The 19,039-nt window shown below is 37.5% G+C and overlaps 1 protein-coding gene across 5 annotated transcripts in view; it reads right to left on the bottom strand.

Annotated features, from left to right (window-relative positions):
* afap1 (actin filament associated protein 1) overlaps positions 1-19,039 on the bottom strand; it is a 69,211-nt gene that overhangs the window by 3,032 nt on the left and 47,140 nt on the right. For 4 of the 5 annotated variants that reach the window (XM_077200951.1, XM_077200950.1, XM_077200952.1 and 1 more), the window contains exons 7-14: positions 12,704-12,790; positions 11,911-11,986; positions 7,498-7,647; positions 5,776-5,987; positions 5,405-5,550; positions 3,877-3,994; positions 1,247-1,367; positions 592-756 (exon numbers count right to left, since the gene is read on the bottom strand). In XM_077200951.1, the coding sequence (XP_077057066.1) occupies positions 592-756; positions 1,247-1,367; positions 3,877-3,994; positions 5,405-5,550; positions 5,776-5,987; positions 7,498-7,647; positions 11,911-11,986; positions 12,704-12,790 (1,075 nt within the window). Of the gene's footprint in view, positions 1-591; positions 757-1,246; positions 1,368-3,491; positions 3,726-3,876; positions 3,995-5,404; positions 5,551-5,775; positions 5,988-7,497; positions 7,648-11,910; positions 11,987-12,703; positions 12,791-19,039 lie in introns of all 5 variants that reach the window. The other variant, XM_077200954.1, reaches the window with a different exon arrangement.

Below are 19,039 nucleotides of genomic sequence, written 5' to 3' on the forward strand. Positions count from 1 at the left end.
TAATATTTTTTGTGGCAACTGTGATACATTTATTTTCAGGATTTTTTATGAATAGAAAGTTCAAAAGTCAAGTCACCTTTATTTATATAGCGCTTCATAAAATTCAGATCGTTTCAAAGCAGCTTTACAGTGATAACAGGAAAACGATGGATTTCAGCTGAAGTCAGTTTAGTGTTAATTCAGTTCTGTTGTAAACTGAAACCTGTAATTTCATCTATAAAGCAGTTCTGTAAAAAATGATGTCATCAATGATCTTTTGCAACATTATAAATGTCTTTACTGTCACTTTTGATCCTTTGAGCCTTGGTGAGTAAAAATACTAACTTCTTAAAAAAAAATCGTATTGACCCCAAACTTTTGCACGGTAGTGTATAAGGAAGCTATGTTTGTTTACTTTTCACTTGATGGTTAAATCAAAATTTTAGAGTTTGAAACTTTTCTTGAAAATGTTGTAAACATGAAAATAACATGAATACAAAGAGCTAATTTCTACAAACTTTTTTAAAATAGACTTTTATAGTCTTTTTCGTAACACTAGTTTGTCACTGACACTAACACAGATTCAATCAAACTCAAATGCCATATCCTCACCTGTGTTGTTCTCTATAGCAGTGCGGAGGTCTATCCTCTCTTTTTTCAGCTGGGTCAGGCGGTTTCGAATATCCTGCTTCCTCTTCATCAGCTCATCCTCTTTTGTTTGGAGTTTCTTGGCATCTGCCTCCACTCTGTTTTTCCCGTACTTATACTGATCCACACCTGTGAAGGTTAATGATGCATTATAATTAAAGTAAACCATTATAAAATATCTCCATTTTAAACGTTTGGATTCAGACTTTTTTATGGCATTAAATGCCTCAGAGACCACAAACGCAGATTAAAAGGCAGGCAGAATGTACAGTGTACCAAATTCAAATATTTGCGAGTCCACGTAAATGGCCACTGGATAGTTACGATGTCTGTGACTGAATAACTGACTATCTGAAATGGAATTTGGAGTGATTGAGTTTACAAAAGAGCATGTCAACAGATCCAGTGCTGTCTAACAGCACTGCAATTTCCACATACCGGCATTCTCCACAAATTTGTGTGGCTTCTTTTTCCTTGAAAGAAATTAGTGGTGTAATAGCTAGGATAATGGATGCAGACTTAATGTCTGCTTAGTTTTGTTTCAGCGAATGTCCACTTATAAAAAAGGAAGAGCTCATTTAATGATTATCTTTCAGATGTGCACTCGTAAATCTCTTACTAGAGTTGTTGCGTTTCACAGGCAGAGTGCTGCTAATTCCATTGGCCTTTTTGGGCTGGTTCTTGTCCAACTTCTGCTTTGCAGCGAACCCATTGGTGATCAGGCCTTTCTTTACTTTCAGCTGATTGGAAGAAAGAAACATATGAGAGCTTTTGAACACAAAAAAAAGGTCAAATTTGAGCTTTTGAACACAAAAAAGGTCAAATTGATACGTGGGCTACTAACAAACTGATAAATAGGAACTTTAATGTTGCTGTCAACACTGTTACATTTTAAGTATGTGATTTGTGATTTAGTTCTAAGATTACTACTTCATACAGATACTTTAACAAAGGTTTCTTCTGCAAACCACATCTATTGGACCACACATGTTGCTAGAGGGGACATTTTATTTTAGTTATACTATAAGCTGGCAGAAACCCTTTTTTCTATCCCCGTACTATCAAATTCAAGGTCAAGGCCACGCAGACATGGGTATTATATAGATCAAAAGCAGTCATTTCTGGAGCAGGGTGGTCCATTAAGCATGCACTATGCAAGCAGCACACTGTGTTTATTGCCATTCTATGTTTGGTAATAATATTATCTTAAAATTGGAATGAGATAAAGATATCCACTGTTTAATATATACTGCAGGGCTCCACGCTAACGCTTGTGTGCTTGTTGAAGGGGCAACTGAATGAGAATTTGATTTGCCCAACTGGACAAGTAGACTGAATAAAATATCAATAACAAAAAATAATTAGGGAAGCACCGAAACTTGGGCCACCAAATATATGAGAATGATTCTGATTTGACTGGTGGTAACAAGGTTGAGCCAGTTGAGGCTTGCACTTGCTTCATTCTTGAATGAATCAGTTGTTTAACAAATTGTTTAAATGGATGAATGAAGGACTCAATAACTCACTCATTAAGACAGTAACTTGCCATTAACTATTGCGGTTTAGATTTATAATTAAAAGTATAATTGCATTTTTTCCCGACATTTCATATTTGTGTGTTTTTTGTGTGTGTGTGTGTGTTTGTGTGTGTGTGTGTGTGTGTGTGTGTGTGTATATATACACACAGTATATATAAATATTTAAAACATTAATTTCATAGCATTATTTATGCGCTTATAAATTTGTAGTGTAAATGTATTCATAAACAGTCTGTTTAAATAAATTCAGATGCAGCTTGTTTCCTCTGCAGTGGAAGATGTTGATACAATCATTTGATTGGTAATAGCCCTTTAGTGTCTTATTAAGTAATTTATTGATAAAATTTAAGAATTTGACATGAAAGATAAAGCAAACATTTAATAAGAAAAATTTAATTATAAAAGGTAAAACATTTCCTGTAAATCCATTTAAGAGGGCAAATATCACAAATTTAAGTATTGACTGATAGAACACTGATAAGAATATTACTTCAGTAAAAATAAAAGTTCACCTAAAAATTTTTATTATCCCATAATTTACTCACCCATAAGCCATCCTTTGTGTATGTGACTTTCTTCTTTCAGCCAAACACAGTCGGAGTTATGTTAAAAAATATCCTGGCTCTTGCAAGCTTTATAATGGGAGTGAATAGCAACTGAGATTTTGAAGCCCAAAAAAGCACATCATCCGTCATAAAAGTAATCCATATGACTCCAGGATGTTAATAAAGGCCTTCTGAAGTGAAGTGAAGCTTTCGCTAACGTCCGTCTGCGCGTTCACGAGAGAGTCAAGTTTCAGCGTATGACCTAGGATGCAGCAGTAGTGTAAGCTTAGGTGAGAGTAGAGAGTAACAAGCTCAAACTTGTCCATCATTTCTATTTAAAGATTCCAGTTTTAGACTTTTAATTTGTGACCGGTGCTTTGTTTTTCTCTATCCTCTGCACTTCCGCGTTCATCAATTTGTCATGCGTTGGGTCAGAGGTCACTCTTCGGCCGGAACTCGACTCGCGCACGGAAGCCAGTGATTCTAGTTTATAAAGTCATAAGTATGGATATTTTTCTTACAGAAACGCACCATTTCACTTCAGAAGGATGATGGATGGACGCACTTTTTTGGGGCCTTCAAAATCTCTTTACTAGTAAAGTTACTATAAACTCCCATAATAAAGCTTGGAAGAGCCAGGATATTTTTTATTATAACTATGATTGTGTTTGGCTGAAAGAAGACAGTCATGTACACCTAGGATGGCTTGAGGGTAAGTAAATTATGGGTAAACTAACCCTTTATTCTCAAGCCCTGTACTGTGTTAGCCTGGGTTAGTCACCTGGTTAGTTTTAGTATTAGCAGCTGAGGGAGAGGAGGAAGAGGACAGAGATTTTGTGGAGAGCGGTGTGTTGTAATGCCCTGTGGAAGATGACGGGCGGATGGATTTGGGAGAGTAGCGTGCTGCTAGTTTGGGGGAGGGCATGTTTTCATAAAGATCTGTATTCTCATAATTAGACTCTTCTTTCCAACGACGGTCCCCTGAAGCTGGGGTGGAGTAGTGCGCATCTGGTACCTTCCGTATCGCAAGCATGCAAGCAAGAGAAAAGTGATTAGAAGAGAAATATAAGAGAGAAGTTAGGGAGGATCAGGAACGGAGAGGAGTTAGGCAGGATTAGAAATGAAGGCGAGAATTGAATGGATTTAAAGGTTGTGAAGTTGCATACCGATCCATTGATGCAGGGCACATCATCATAATGCAGAGCGACCCCTGAGGGGCAGGCGTAACCATTGACCGGGTTATCCAGGTATGGGTTTGGAGAAACTGCACGCTTACTGGTGAAACTGAGAACACATACATACGTTCATTACTAACTGTACATATACAAATGTCACAGAGAACTCCAACTCTAACTTTAAACAGTACCTTTGGGGAAGATACTTCAAAACTGTAGCTTGAAAAGCTACAAGTCACTCGTGAGTCAAGTACTTCAAACTATAGTCAAGCAACTATAAATAAATAAAAAACAGTAGCTATTAAAAGGGGGAATATATTTTAAAAATATACATCACAGTTTAAAAGTTTGGTCTGTAAGAATTTAAGTTTTTGGAAAGGCTGCATTTACTTGATCAAAAATGCAGTAGGAACAGTAATTAAAATATATATATATAAAAAAAACGTTATATATTTTTAAATGTAGTTTATTCCTGTGATGGCAATTTTTAGCAGGCATTACTGCTCAAGAAACATCTCTTATTATTATCAGTGTTAAAATAGGAATGAGATAAAGATATCCACTGTTTAAGATATAATGCAGGGCTCCACATTAACATTTGTTGAAGGGGCAAGTGAATGAGAATATCACTTGCCCAAAAGTTGTACTGCTTAATATTTTTCTGGACACTGTGATACATTTTTTAGGATTCTTAAATGAATAGAAAGAAAAGAACAGCAGAGCATTTAGAGAAAACTTTTGTAACATTATAAAAGTCTTTACTGTCCTTTTTATTCAATTTAATGCGTCTTAGTTGACAAAAGTATTAATTTCTTGTAAAAAAAAAAACGTTTAAATGGTATATATATATATATATATATATATATATATATATATATATATATATATAGACTACTGTATATATAATGACATTTAAATAAATGACAGAAATATTTCTCTAGGAAGAGAACGAACATATTTCAATTTACAAACTCTCTCCAAACGAACAAAAATAAATCAGACTTTCCAAAGCTATATTGTACAATAAAGTTTAAGAGAGCATGTTTATTACCTCAGCTCACTTGGCTGTAAAGCTATGTCTGCAATACATTTACATTACATTTACATTTATTCATTTAGCAGACGCTTTTATCCAAAGCGACTTACAAATGAGAACAATAGAAGCAGTTAAACTAGCAATAGGACAACAATATGCAAGTGCTGTGACCCTTCCCAGTTTAATCTAACGCAGTACGTGTACTTTTTTTTTTTGGTAATGATAATAGATATAGAATAGAAGAAAAAGTGTTAGTATTAATGGATCTCATGTTGCCGAAAAAGATGCGTCTTCAGCCGTTTCTTGAAAATGGCCACGGACTCTCGGATTTTGTGCCTTTTTGAGATGGCACCACAAGACGGCGTTCACTTGCAGAGCAATACAATGTGACATGAAAAATAATACTGCTACATGTTGAAAAAAGGTTAGGAAAAAGTTACTAGCATGCTAATAAAAATATTTTTAGCAATACGGGCTTCTCACCAAAATGACTGCTTGGCCAGTTGAATGACATTCGCTGTGGTCTCTACGTCAATGTAATCGTAGTGCAGTGCAGCAGGATCTGTAGTTGAGCCCGTTTCAGCCAGCAAGACCCCCAACCACCTTCCCATACTCTCAGAGGATGAGGCCTGATGGAGAAAAGAGTGAGGGAAGACGCAATTAATGAGTGTCAGTGGAATATGAGACATATAAAGCACTAATCTATGCAATCTCTGCAAATCCACTCTACACATGATACACCACTGACATCATTACGAGAGCCAGCCAACCTAACCATCCATCTAATCCCTGCCCTGAGGTCCTGTCTCAGACACATTAATTGGCCCGCAAGAGCTGAGGGACTTGGCCCATACCTCCAGAACAGCCACCTCCTGTCCGTTGCGCAGCAGACGGAAGGCGAAGGGATGTTTGGAGTCCAGCCCTGGAATGACCTCACACCCCCGTAGCGGCAGAGAGGCCATGTGTGTCTTCAGATCTGCCCGGTCTTTGTGCAGCAACAGCTGGTTGTCTTTTAGCTGGCACCAGCGCTCTCTCCAGCGGTTATTGGACAGGACGTTCAGATAGCCTGTTAATGAAGATTGGGCCGAGAGATTTAAATGACAGCCAAGAGACACACAAGTCTCTTAGGGAAAGTTGTTGATAACAGGGATGGGGAGGGGGAAATCGATATTTAAAAAATTGCAGGATTTATATTTTCAGTTGATTTTTCATATCAATATTTTTAGGGAAAAGGGATAATAAATTAAAACAAATCTGAAATTATTTCAACCAAATCTCAGAACAAACTATGAATATACACTTCCATTTAAAATGAAATATTACACAGATTTTTTTTTTTACTACGTACTACACGTTCATGAAATTTCCATAATTCTTTCAAGGTAAAAACGTCTAAACACAACCTACACATCCCAGAATAAACACTCCTGATAAATTATTTATTATTGAAAGCATCTACTGTAAATTCACAAAGCACTGTTAATTTTAACAGAAAAGAAAAGCATAGGCTACTGCATGCCTGATGTGATTTGGCATGCCAGAAAGCGAGCAAAGAGCACTCTCTTTATAATCGCAAAAAAGCTGTCACTCATTTTAGTTAATCGTGATCTCACAAAGTTCCGTTATAATCACTGAAGCGGTCTACACTGCACAATGAATCATTTATTTGTCTACACTTCGTTTGTTATAATGAGAGGGTTCGTAAGTGTGCAGAACTCCGTACTGAACAAAAACTCTGCCGTTTTGAGCGGTGATTGGATTCTAACATAAAAACCTCTGATTGGTGATTGCGTTCAAGAAATCAGCAGATACGTTTGGGATTAGCTACAATGCTGTAAAAACATGTTGTAAATAGAAACCTTTGACGCTGTCCAGGGCACAAATACAGATACGCACTGGATAGTTTGCCAAATAGGTTTCGACAATATTTTATTATTTGGGAGAAACCTGATCCTAGACCAGCATTTGAGGGAAGTTTTTTCTTCTAAAAGCAATCAGAAGCAACAATGGCAATGAACGAGCGGAGCATAGCAAACATTTTCAATTAAATGTTGAAGTTGAGCTTCACACTCACGCTGTGAATTGACAGTGGACCGGAAAAAAAGTTGAGGGCAGCCGAGAGTGTCAAAAGGTTGGGCAATTCTTGACTTTATGCAAATAACAAACGAAGAATGTAGGGTGGCAGCCAATCACTGTGAGGTTCAGTTAGAAACATTTGTCTGGGACGTTCAAAAATATGCAGATTGTACCAGAGTTTATGCTGGATTTAGTGCGCAAATAAATGCTGTTCTTTTTTAACTTTCTATTCATCAAAGAATCCTGGAAGACTGGAGTAATGGCTAATGAAAATGCACCTTTGCCATCACAAGAATAAATAATATTTTAAAATATATTAAAATGAAAACATAAATTGTAATAATAATTTGCAATATTACTGAATTTACTGTATTTTTTGATCTAATAAATGCAGCCTTGGTGAGCAAAAGAGTCTTATTTCAAAAACATTTAAAAAAATGGTACCAACCTACAAACTTTTGAATAGTAGTGTACATCAAAATGATAGTGCAACCGCTCACCACATGTTGGGACATCCTCCTCCGCTGATGAGGTCTGTTCATCAGTAGATGGTTTCTTCTTGCCCAGGCTTATGATTTTAGTGATTTTCTTTCCAGTCACACGTCCCACAGTTCCTTTCTGATCTGATTTAGAGTTCTTCTTGCCTTTGGCTGCAAAAAAAGGCAAATTACTGTCAAGGATTGAAATATATGTATGGGATTTTAAATGTAATATATTATACAGATATGCTAGATATCTAGAAACCCATTGGTTTTGCAACTATAACAAGAGATTGGTTTGGAAAACATTTTGTTTGTGAGAAGGATTTGGTGGGAAAAAGACTGAATTACGGAAAATGACAAATGGCAATCTGTTCACTTTAAAATGTTAGTAATTTAGGCCAGAGAGAAAGGGGTTGAACTGACAATGACTGGACACATGTCTACAGACTATCTAAATCCTAAACGGTGCGTGAAACCGATTCCATTCTTCTCCAAGTTGTTCAGATGCTTTTTTCTGAGGAGTGTGGTCTGTGGTTATTGTAAGAAAAAAAAATCTAGAAAAACAACCTTGAGCACTGAAAGTGAAAAGACACTGGACTGGGTTAACATGTCTAAGACGTGTACAGCACAGCAAATTACAGGCTTTGCAGCAAACAAGGACATAGAACATACAGTGGGGGACATAAGTATTTGACCTCTTGCTGATTTTGCAGGTTTGCCCACTTACAAAGAATTTAACAATCTATAATTTTAATCATATGTACATTCTAACAGTGAAAGACAGAATCCCAAAGAAAATTCCAGAAAATCACATCATAGGAATTTATTAAAATTGATAACCATCTGATGAGGAAAAACAAGTATATGACCCCCTACCAAACAGCAAGCATTCTGGCTCCTACAAGCCAGTTAGTCTTTCTTTAAGACACAGCCCCAATCCCAACCAATTATCTACATCAAATACACCTGCCTCACCTCGTTACCTGTATAAAAGACACCTGTCAACACCCAAACAACCAGCATCCAACATCACCACCATGGGCAAGACCAAAGAGCTTTCTACGGACATCAGGGACAAGATTGTTGATCTGCATAAGGCTGGGATGGGCTACAAGAGAATCGGAAAGCAACTTGGAGAGAAAAGATCAACTGTCGGTGCAGTTATCAGGAAATGGAAGAAGCACCACACCACCGCCAACCTCCCTCGGTCTGGGCCTCCACACAAGATCTCGCCTCGTGGGGTGTCCCTGATCATGCGAACGGTGAGGAATCATCCGAAAACCACAAGGGTGGAACTGATGAATCAACTGAAGGCAGCTGGGACCACAGTTACAAAAGAAACGGTTGGTAACACACTACGCCGTCATGGATTGAAATCCTGCAGCGCACGCAAGGTCCCCCTGCTCAAGAAGAAACATGTACAGGCCCGCATGAAGTTCGCCATTCACCACCTGGACGACTCAGAAGAGGCCTGGAAGAAGGTGATGTGGTCAGACGAGACCAAAATAGAACTTTTTGTCCTCAACTCGTCGTGTTTGGAGGGCAAAGAACACCGAGTACAACCCAAAGAACACCATCCCCACCGTCAAGCATGGTGGTGACAACATCATGCTTTGGGGTTGCTTTTCAGCCAAGGGGACGGGACAACTCCATCGTATTGAGGGGAGGATGGACGGGGCCATGTATCGTGGAATTCTGGACCAACATCTCCTTCCCTCAGTGAGAGAGCTGAAGATGGGTCGAGGATGGGTGTTTCAGCACGACAACGACCCTAAGCACACCGACAAAGCAACAAAGGAGTGGCTGAAGAAGAAGCACATCAAGGTTCTGGAGTGGCCTAGCCAGTCTCCAGACCTGAATCCAATTGAAAATCTTTGGAGGGAGCTTAAAATTCGAGTTGCCAGGCGACAACCTCGGAACCTGAAAGATTTGGAGGCTGTCTGCGGGGAGGAGTGGGCCAACATCCCTGCCGAAATGTGCACAAACCTTGTCACCAACTATAAAAAGCGTTTGACATCTGTGCTGGCCAAGAAGGGCTTTTCTACAAAATATTAACATGCTGTTTGTCCAGGGGGTCAAATACTTGTTTTTCCTCATCAGATGGTTATCAATTTAAATAAATTCATAAGATGTGATTGATTCTGTCTTTCAATGTTAGAATGTACATATGATTAAAATTATAGATCGTTGTATTCCTTGTAAGTGGGCAAACCTGCAAAATCAGCAAGGGGTCAAATACTTATTTCCCCCACTGTATATAAAGAGACAGTGAAACTTTTGCTCTTCAAAAGGTTTGGTCCAAACTCCACTGCAGAAGATTGCTTTTTAGTTGGCGACCCCTTTAATTAATGCTAAGCCCATTTGAACCCAGAGTCCTCCAAAGTTTCTCAGTCCCGGTGCCACAGCCTCAGGCATAAGGCAAAACCCAGAGCCACAGATGCAAAAACCATTGGCCCTTAAAGGACCTATTCATAGTTCTTCATTTTATCATGAGGAACAATTCTACGATCAGGCTAATATGATTTCACGGTGTCTTCGCAACTACGACAGCTAGAACCAGTTTAAGGCGAGACACTACATGTGAATAGGGTAATTTTTTTAACTAGCAGATATCACCATGAAACTTTCCCAGTTGATTGCCTACAATAAGATGAGAAAAAAATGTATTACAAGTTTTCGGTAATTTCATGTTTAAATATGCAAATTAGGCATTATCTAACTAAATATGCGTTAATTTGCAAAAATCTTTTTTCATTGTGTTCACATATTAGATGGGGAACGAATTACAGAGAGATTTATGGATATCTGCTTTTGTTATCCTGTAAATCAGAATATACTGACAATAGCCTTAAAAAAATGATTTTCGCCATGTTTTTGGAATAAAATGTTATGTAAATCAGGCTAGGAATAATATATTTACAAATCTCTCTGTAAATGTCTTCATAATATAACTAGGTACAAGACTGGAAAGTTTGGTGTATATAGGTGCTACTGAAGTGGAGATTTCGGACTTGGAGTATGAGAGAAGTCATTTTGAGAAAACGGGCTTTAAAGATTTCGCATCAGCCAATGAGAGTGCGCATTTAGAGTTAAATCCCCCCTTTTACTTTCAAGATTGGTTGTTGATAAAAAGGAAAATGACCATATTTGGATCTGACAATATTGTACACGAGAGAGAGAGCTTTCTAACGGTGTGTGTGATGACAGGGCGCAGATTGCGATCGCGGAGCAGCGGGGTGATTTAGAACGCCAACTTTTGATGAATTTATTCGAAATCTACACACGCAAACACACAAAGTTTAGTAAAATAAAGACCTAAATGTGTATTTCTGACTTTTTTTCACCACAAGTCTGAGAGAAGACATGTTATTGAAGACAAATATCCCAAAATTGACCAGTAAAAAACAAAACAATGTTTTTGCCTGCCGTGTCTCTCCTTAATCTGCCTGGCTCTTTAAAATGTTCTTCCATCTTTCATTAAAGAGGTGAAGCAGTTGGCTGCTGGTGTAATTTAAGAATATCATAGGTGCTTTCAAACAGAGACAGAAAAGATCAGATAGAGCTGGTTTGTGTTTCTGCTGCCAAAAAATGCTACCCTCATTTTTTTTGTAAAATAGATTTAACTTAATTAATGTACCTGTGATTCTTTAGATAACACCACCCACACTTTTACAAGAATTATTATAGGAGCTACTTTATCTTTAGGTTGATCAGAGGTCAGCTGCCATAACACATGTAAAAACAGCACAGCAGTTACTGTGGCTTGTGGCTGTGATGCTGAACTATCAATCATATGGGTTCGCAGATGCAAAAGTCTTGGAATCCTCTCAAATTAGGCAATTCTTTACCAACAAGTCTGAGGCAAGGCAGTCTCAAATTGAAAACAAGAAAGACCTGAAACAGATGTCCTGAAAAGTTCAATCCCAGATCGAGACTGCGTAGTGTAAATACCAGATAAATAATCCTATTAGATTATTAAGAAGGGTCTCCTTACTTTGGCATTGCTCAAACAATAGAATCTTTATAAAGTCAAACAAACATCCACTTTATAGGACTATATTTAGTAGTGTTTTTTTTAAAGTACTGTTGCTATGTTTTTTTCTTAACCACAAAATGTCAGACTTAATAGTTCGCTTCATGAATCAAAACACTAATATATACAGTTTTATTGATGTTCTTTTAAAATGTTGTATTGACAAATTATTGACAAATCAATGGTGAAAATGTTTAATTATTATTTCATTATTTTATTTTTTTCAGTACATCATCATCATGATTGTTTGATTGAGTTAATATATCAAATAGATAGAGAAAATAGATCAGGTAGAAATAGCCCCTAACCACTTTTTAAAGTGTATGACACAAGATCCCTTTATATAGAGAAACTCCAATGATATGGCCCTAACAAAAGGACTGAACATGAAGACTCACCTAGATCTTTGCCATCTGAGATGCCATTTTCATGGCAGGGCTCTCCATCCGAACTGGGTCGATCGCAGGACAGCTTCTGCAAAACCAGAGTAAAGTTGAGGATACACTCGCAGTTACAGAGAAAGCACACATTTTATCAGGAGAATGGATACCGAACAGCACAAACAACAAACCATTCCATTTTAAATTCAATGATCATTTGTTTATAGACATACACATTGAATACATACAAACAAAGTGTATGAAATACTAAAGCCCATACAATTAAACCTCTACAGTCTACCCAAACAAAACTCAAAGAGCATCTGTTTAGCATTAAGTGTGAATAATTAGACTGGGCTCATGCATGCTGTGCCAGTTTAAGAGGTTTGACATTAAACCCCCTTAGATCTGTCTTAAAAACAAGACACACACACATAAACAAGTGCAACATGCACACGCTGCACAAAAAATGTCACAGCATACCGCATACCAAAGAATGTGTTCTTAAAAACTGATAAGATCACATTTCCTCCCACACCTATTTAACCTTGCCAGCAGCACACATCCGTGGCAAGATGAAATTAGGTACGCATACAAAGCTTTTATAGCCCTCCATTCCTTGGCAGCAGAGCCACCGTACAGGAAAACAGAGAAGAGGCGCCTATGCTGAGTACTGAGGTGTGGTGAGGCTGGCAAGCATGCAAAACAACACACAGTCTCACATGTAGGTAGACCAGCATGTACGCTGCAGGCATAGTAAATCCACAAACACACAAATGTAGTTCATATTAATAGAATTATGAATCCACACCTTTTCCAGCTCTGCTTTGTGAACAGGGGAACCAGAACCGTCACAGTCCACCACTCCATTTCCATTGGAGCAGACTTCTTTCATCACCTTAAAGAGACCACAGAACAAAAAGTTAAAGTGCAAAACAACAAGCAGAAATGTGATATTCCTCATTTCTCCATATTTAAATGACTGAGGATGCTCGTTATATAGTAAATAAAGAAATACACTATGCAGAAATGTTCTCATGTGATCACTTTCTCAAAGAAAATCATATTAAGAACAATCACACACATCAAACAATAAAATATATTTTTATGTTTTGCAGGGTTCCCACACTTTTTAACCAATGAATTTCAAGACTTTCCTGGGATAAAGATAAAAAAAATATATATATTTTTTTAAAGATTGCACTCACAAAGAACAAAGATCAATTTGGCTGATATATTTTATATTAATAGTTACAACTTAAAAACTATAGAAAACAAATTACATTAACTAAGAGAAATTTCCCAAGAATTATTGAAAAAAAAAAGTTTTTTTAAAAAAAATATAAAAATATATTTAATTTATTATTAATTAGAGGGAAAAAAAGTGTTTAAAAAAATTATACTAGAGCAGTTTTTTTTACAACTTTTCCAAGACGTAAGATTTTATTATTATTTTTTCATGATTTTTCCAGGCCTAGAAAATTGCAAATTTCCCATGGGAACCTTGGAGTAGTCTATCAAAAACTTTCTTTGCTTCCAGTCAAACAGATGCTCTCCACCACCTCCACGTTCTGCCATGCACATGCGCTCAAATGGATTCTGCGCGTCACATGCAGTTGGAAGAGCAGCTGGAAGGCTGTTACATGCGTCATTGCTCTCGTGGCTGTCTATGCGCTGTGCAGTGGCTCTGTGTGAATGAGATATCCAGAGATCTCCAGACTGCACAGACTCTTCGCCGCCACATAAGAGCGTGACCTCACATTACCTGGGGGTTACATCAAAAAACCCAACAACCAGTGGTGTCGAGTGAACTAAGCGGATAAAGAGAGCATCACAAAGAGAGGCGCTCACCTTTACACACCCTCTTCCCAACCTGCCCCCATGCCAAAGACCAAAATATAACCAAATATCCTTTTTGATGAGCTCCTCTGAGCATCGTAACTTGACGCAGCACGTTGGGGTTTGGCAACCACATAATTGGGCTCACGGGAAAATTGCAGGCTGTGGCCTCACTCTTTGGCTTTAACTGCAAAGATGTGGGTTTCTGGGATACGCTCAGTCAAAAAAACTTTTTTTGCTCTGTTAATGTGCCCTCATGAGCATTTATATTTTCACATGAAGTGTTAAGGAGAACTACTGCATTAAATCCAACAAACAAAGTCAAAGAAGTCAAACAATTGAGTCGTAATGCAAAATTGCCACATTAGATAGTGATGAGAAGCAAAGCCAGTGCCAAGAAGAGGGCGACCGATAAATCGGCACGATAACCGATTGCTGGATTGGCAAAAATCCTTACCAAGTTTTTCCATCTGTTGCTGGAGTGGCTGAGAAGTGTCTGCTGTCATTATACAGTACGAGAGCGGTCTCTAGAGGCGAAATTAAAAACTATTACTGACGCCTTGTGGAGTTTGTTTTGACACGTGAGACAGCGCGCTGCATATAGCAGAACATTTCAGATGCGGATTTAGAAAACGCTATGTATACAGTACACTACACTGCATGTTTTCATATCATTATAAGGTAATTCATTTGTTGACTAGATGCTGCAGTATGTTTGCCGTCTCTAACATTAGGACTCTGACATTAGTACCTCAAGTAATTAACTTTAGTTAATGCACTATGAACTAACATGAATGATCAAGTTATACTTTAAATATAAATATTAATATATTAAGTAGTTCAGAAGTTCAGTTTGTGTTATGTTTGTTTTCATTCAGTATCCATTTGTAAACTATCGGTTGATTAATTTGTTATAGGCCATCGTGGTCCAAGAACCTAGTTATCGATAAAATCCATTATCGGTTGACCTCTAATGACAAGCATTAATTAAGGGCAGGAATTAACAATTTCATAACAACTAGCACACAAAGGCACACCTCAGTAGCTAGTAAAATGACACCTCACAGAAAGCAGGAAGTGAAAAGCGGAATAAAATGGTCAACATCATACAGTGGTCACGTTCATTTATACATAACACAAAAACTAACAGTAGAACAAATACACTCCATTTCTTACCATTCTAGCCCAGGGCAGTAGAGAGTCAGATGACAAAAAGAGAGAAGAAAGAAGAACGAAGGAAAGAAGAAAGACAGGAGGTGGAATTTCCCCAGGCCTGTCCAAAGGATCACAACAGAGGAGCTACATCAAATAGAGAACTTAATGAATAAAGACTGGAAGAGAGAGAAACAAAGAGGAAACCAGTGCAGAGGAAAGATACAACACTAAAAGAGAATTAAAAATTAATCATGGAAAACAGCATGCTAAGATTTTCCATAAATAGATCATTAGTAAACTGGATAAAGCATTAACTGACTTCAAACGCCTTTGGGCTTCTATAATGATCTTCGATTTTGTTTAAAGACAAGAAGTATTCCATTAAAGGCTTAAAAAAAAAAGTTTTCTTATCACCTTATATTCCACTATTTCTAATACTCCATCTAATGGCTTCCATATAAAACCATTTATTTCCACTTTTAAAAACTGGTTACAACTGAGCCAGAGCAAAACTCAGCCACGATTAGAAACAACCTCATCTTGTGAATATTCAAAGGAGATTCAGAGAAATAAACAATTTACCGGGTTAATGATCTAATGCCTAGTGTCTATTCTTGAGTTCCTAAAAGAGTTTGCAGATTTTCTCTCAGACCTATTGGTCAACGTCGATAAAGCATTGATTGTTGGTGATTTTAACATTCACGTAGATAATACAAATAATGAGTTAGGGGCTGCGTTTACAGATTTACTAAACTCCTTTGGGGTCAAGCAAATGTCACTAGACCCACTCATCGTTTTAATCATACACTAGATTTAATTATATCGCATGGAAACAGATCTACTGACATCGATATTCTACCGCAAAGTGATCGTACCGTAACTTGCATACTGCGTACCGCTGATATCTGCAATGTCGCGCCACGTTATCGACCAGGTAGAACAATTCTCCCAAACACTATAGACAGATTCACAAATAACCTGCCTGATCTGTCTTAGCTGCTCAGTGTACCCAAACACACAAATTAACTTGAGGAAATGACTAGCAGTATAGGCACCATTAGAAACTGTTGCACCAATCAGATTAAAAAAGTTTAGAGAGAAAAGTACTGTACCATGGTACAAACCTACTACCCATGCTACCAAGAGAGAAACTTGAAATCTAGAGCGCAAATGGAGACAAACTCAGAGGTCTTTAGAAATCACGTGAAAAGACAGCACTTCCCGTTATAAAAAGGCTCTAAAAGCTGCCAGGACCGAGCATCTACGCAAACTAATAGAAAATAACAAACAAAAAGGTTTTTGTTTAGTAAAGTGGCTAGATTAACAAATAAACAGACATCACCTGAACAAAATATTCCATTACAGTTTAGTAGAAATGACTATGATTTTATTCACTGAGAAAATCGAAAGCATCAGCAATACAATTGTAAATGTACAACCTTCGACAAGAGTTTTATGATTAGGCTTCAATTATCACCCCTCAAGAACAATTGCAGTGCTTTACAACTATAGGACAGGAAGAGCTAAATAAACCTAGGATATCATATCAAGTCCGATAAAATAGGGAGAGCACTTTCACATTTGGCTCCTGAACTCTGGAATAGCCTTCCTGATAATGTTCGGGGCTCAGACTCACTCTCCCAGTTTAAATCTAGATTAAAGACGCATCTCTTTAGCCAAGCATTCACATAATTAGGGTGACCAGATTTCTCGGAGTGGAATACGGGACAGATACAGAACGCATGCGTATAGAGGGAATGCACGTGATGTCACCGTTGGCCGGAGTGACTGCAGTTACGCCCACAAGTGGCAAAAAGACTGAGCGGCAGCATTGGTTTTCAGTGTGAATGCTGCGGAAAAACACACAAAACGCGTCTAAAACGGGAAAGAGCTTTGAGACTGACTGTACAACTAGATTTGACAAGAAATATAAGGAATATTTTTACAGACTACCTAAAGCTACAGAACAGAGAAGCAAATAGATCGCTACAATTCATAGAAACAACTGGACTCCAGGCAGCGAAAGGTGGATTTGCAGTTATCCTTTTTGTCAATATGCTGAATTTAGTGGTAAAATCATTCTCTATATATTGTATTGTTATATATTGCAGTGACAACTCATCAATCAAATATTTACCACTGTATATTCTGTATAATTTGACATTTTTAAATAAACACTGACAAAAAACGATACAAGTTTTAAGTCTCTAGACGATATGATGATATATATAACATTGATAAGTGATCACCTGGATTTAGACCTGCCTATTTTGTATTTATATAAAGCATTCACAGGCAAATTTGCTGTATGTATTTCCCTGGTGTCGAAATCAGGCACATATAAATGTCAGGAAACACGATTCCTGGCTGCATGTTAATATCCATGGATCACTGGATCTTTAGTAAGTTGTAAGGAACACTATATTGAGTCCAATCTTTAGTTTAAACTGATAATCGTTTGTTTTACTTGCGTTTTCGCAGTTTCCCCTATTAAATCCAGTCACGCAGCTGCTCTTCTGCCACTCAGTCCGGCTGAGGGGGCGTGTTCCGGCGGGAAAGTGACGTTAATGCATTCCCTCTATTAATGCGTCTTACATGCACTTCATTAGGCACACTAGCACACACACACACAAGGTCTCTCCCTCTCTGTCATGCGCGCGCTACACGGTTTGAACGTAACATATATATTCACTTAGCCTTTCGGAAACGAAACCTATTATATATAAAAATATATATATATATTAACGATGAAATAAGGGACAAAACATGATTTTTTTCAGAATAAGTCGGGACACTAAAATTAGAGTGGAAATACGGGGCTGTCCCAGGAAAAACGGGACGTCTGGTCACCCTACACATAATGCATCTCATTGCCTTATACTCCAGTTATATCAGATCAAATGCACATGATTATTTTTGGTTAATGTTATGAACAGCAGCAACGCTAATTACATTCACTTATTATTTGTTTTATCTTGGGATGCCCATCCTGGGGTAGCTAGAGATTTTGTCAGCTACAGTTTGGATCCAGCCTCTTATGAAGACTTCAGATGCCTCAAAACCAGTGAAGAGACTGTGCTAACTCCTGCGAGAACTTCAGATGAAGAAGCAAGCTCTGAATCAACATGCGCCAATGCTACATCTTAATTTGTTAACATACATGTATTCATTACTTAAATGCACTCATTGTTTCTGCCTTAAATGTATACATTGTTTAAATTAATACATTATTAGTTAACGGTGTGGTGTGTATATGTGAGTTTGTGTATATGTACATTTCTGAAATACATAACTTGGACACAGTCACCTCTGATAACAGATCACTCAAAATTGGAATGTAGACGCATACATGTTCTGTAAAGCTGCATTGATTGAATCTATATTTATTGTGAAAAGGACAATACAAATACATCTGAATTGAATTGAATGAATGATTTAATGTTTAGAAAAAAATGACATCAACAAAAAAAAATCCAAGACTTATTTTAAAAAAATTAATAAAGCAAATGCACTCAGAAAGAGCAGTTCTCTATTTGCTATATTATATATTAGCAATTAGAGCTAGAAATAATATATAAACTATACTAGTGAAATATTTTTTCACTCTCCCAAGACTTTTAAGATTTTTATGATTTTTCCAGGCCTAGCAAATTTTAATTCTACTCTATTTCCCATGGGAAACCTGCAATAGCCGATCAACTTTCTTCTTTCCTAATCAAACAGATGCCACAAACTCTCCACCACTTCTGTGTTCTGCCATGCACAGTGTGGTCAGTTAAGTCATTATCTTTCGCTCCACTTCAATTACTCATATTTTAAAAGTAGAAATAAATGGTTTTATATGGGAGTCATTAGAAGAAAAAGGAGAATTTAAAATAGTGGAATATTCAAAAGTTTCAGTGGAATAAATAATTTACCGGGTTATTGGTGATCTAGAAGTTAGAGGGAACGTGCTTTTTCATATTGGGAATGAGTACCTACACACCCTTGAGTTGTTGGGTGTACTGTAGTGTGTGTCTAAATGAAATACAATACAACAAAGCCCTCCGAGCTAGGGTGTTTTCGGTTTATCCCAAGCAGAAATCAATTACTCCAGTATGTTTTTAGTACACACGACACCTGACCAAACAGTGCTGAGCTATGCACCCTTCCT

Source organism: Siphateles boraxobius, unplaced genomic scaffold (genome assembly GCF_051911475.1).
Source record: "Siphateles boraxobius isolate OS27281-9 unplaced genomic scaffold, OSU_SipBor_1 46, whole genome shotgun sequence".
Taxonomy (NCBI): Eukaryota; Metazoa; Chordata; class Actinopteri; order Cypriniformes; family Leuciscidae; genus Siphateles; species Siphateles boraxobius.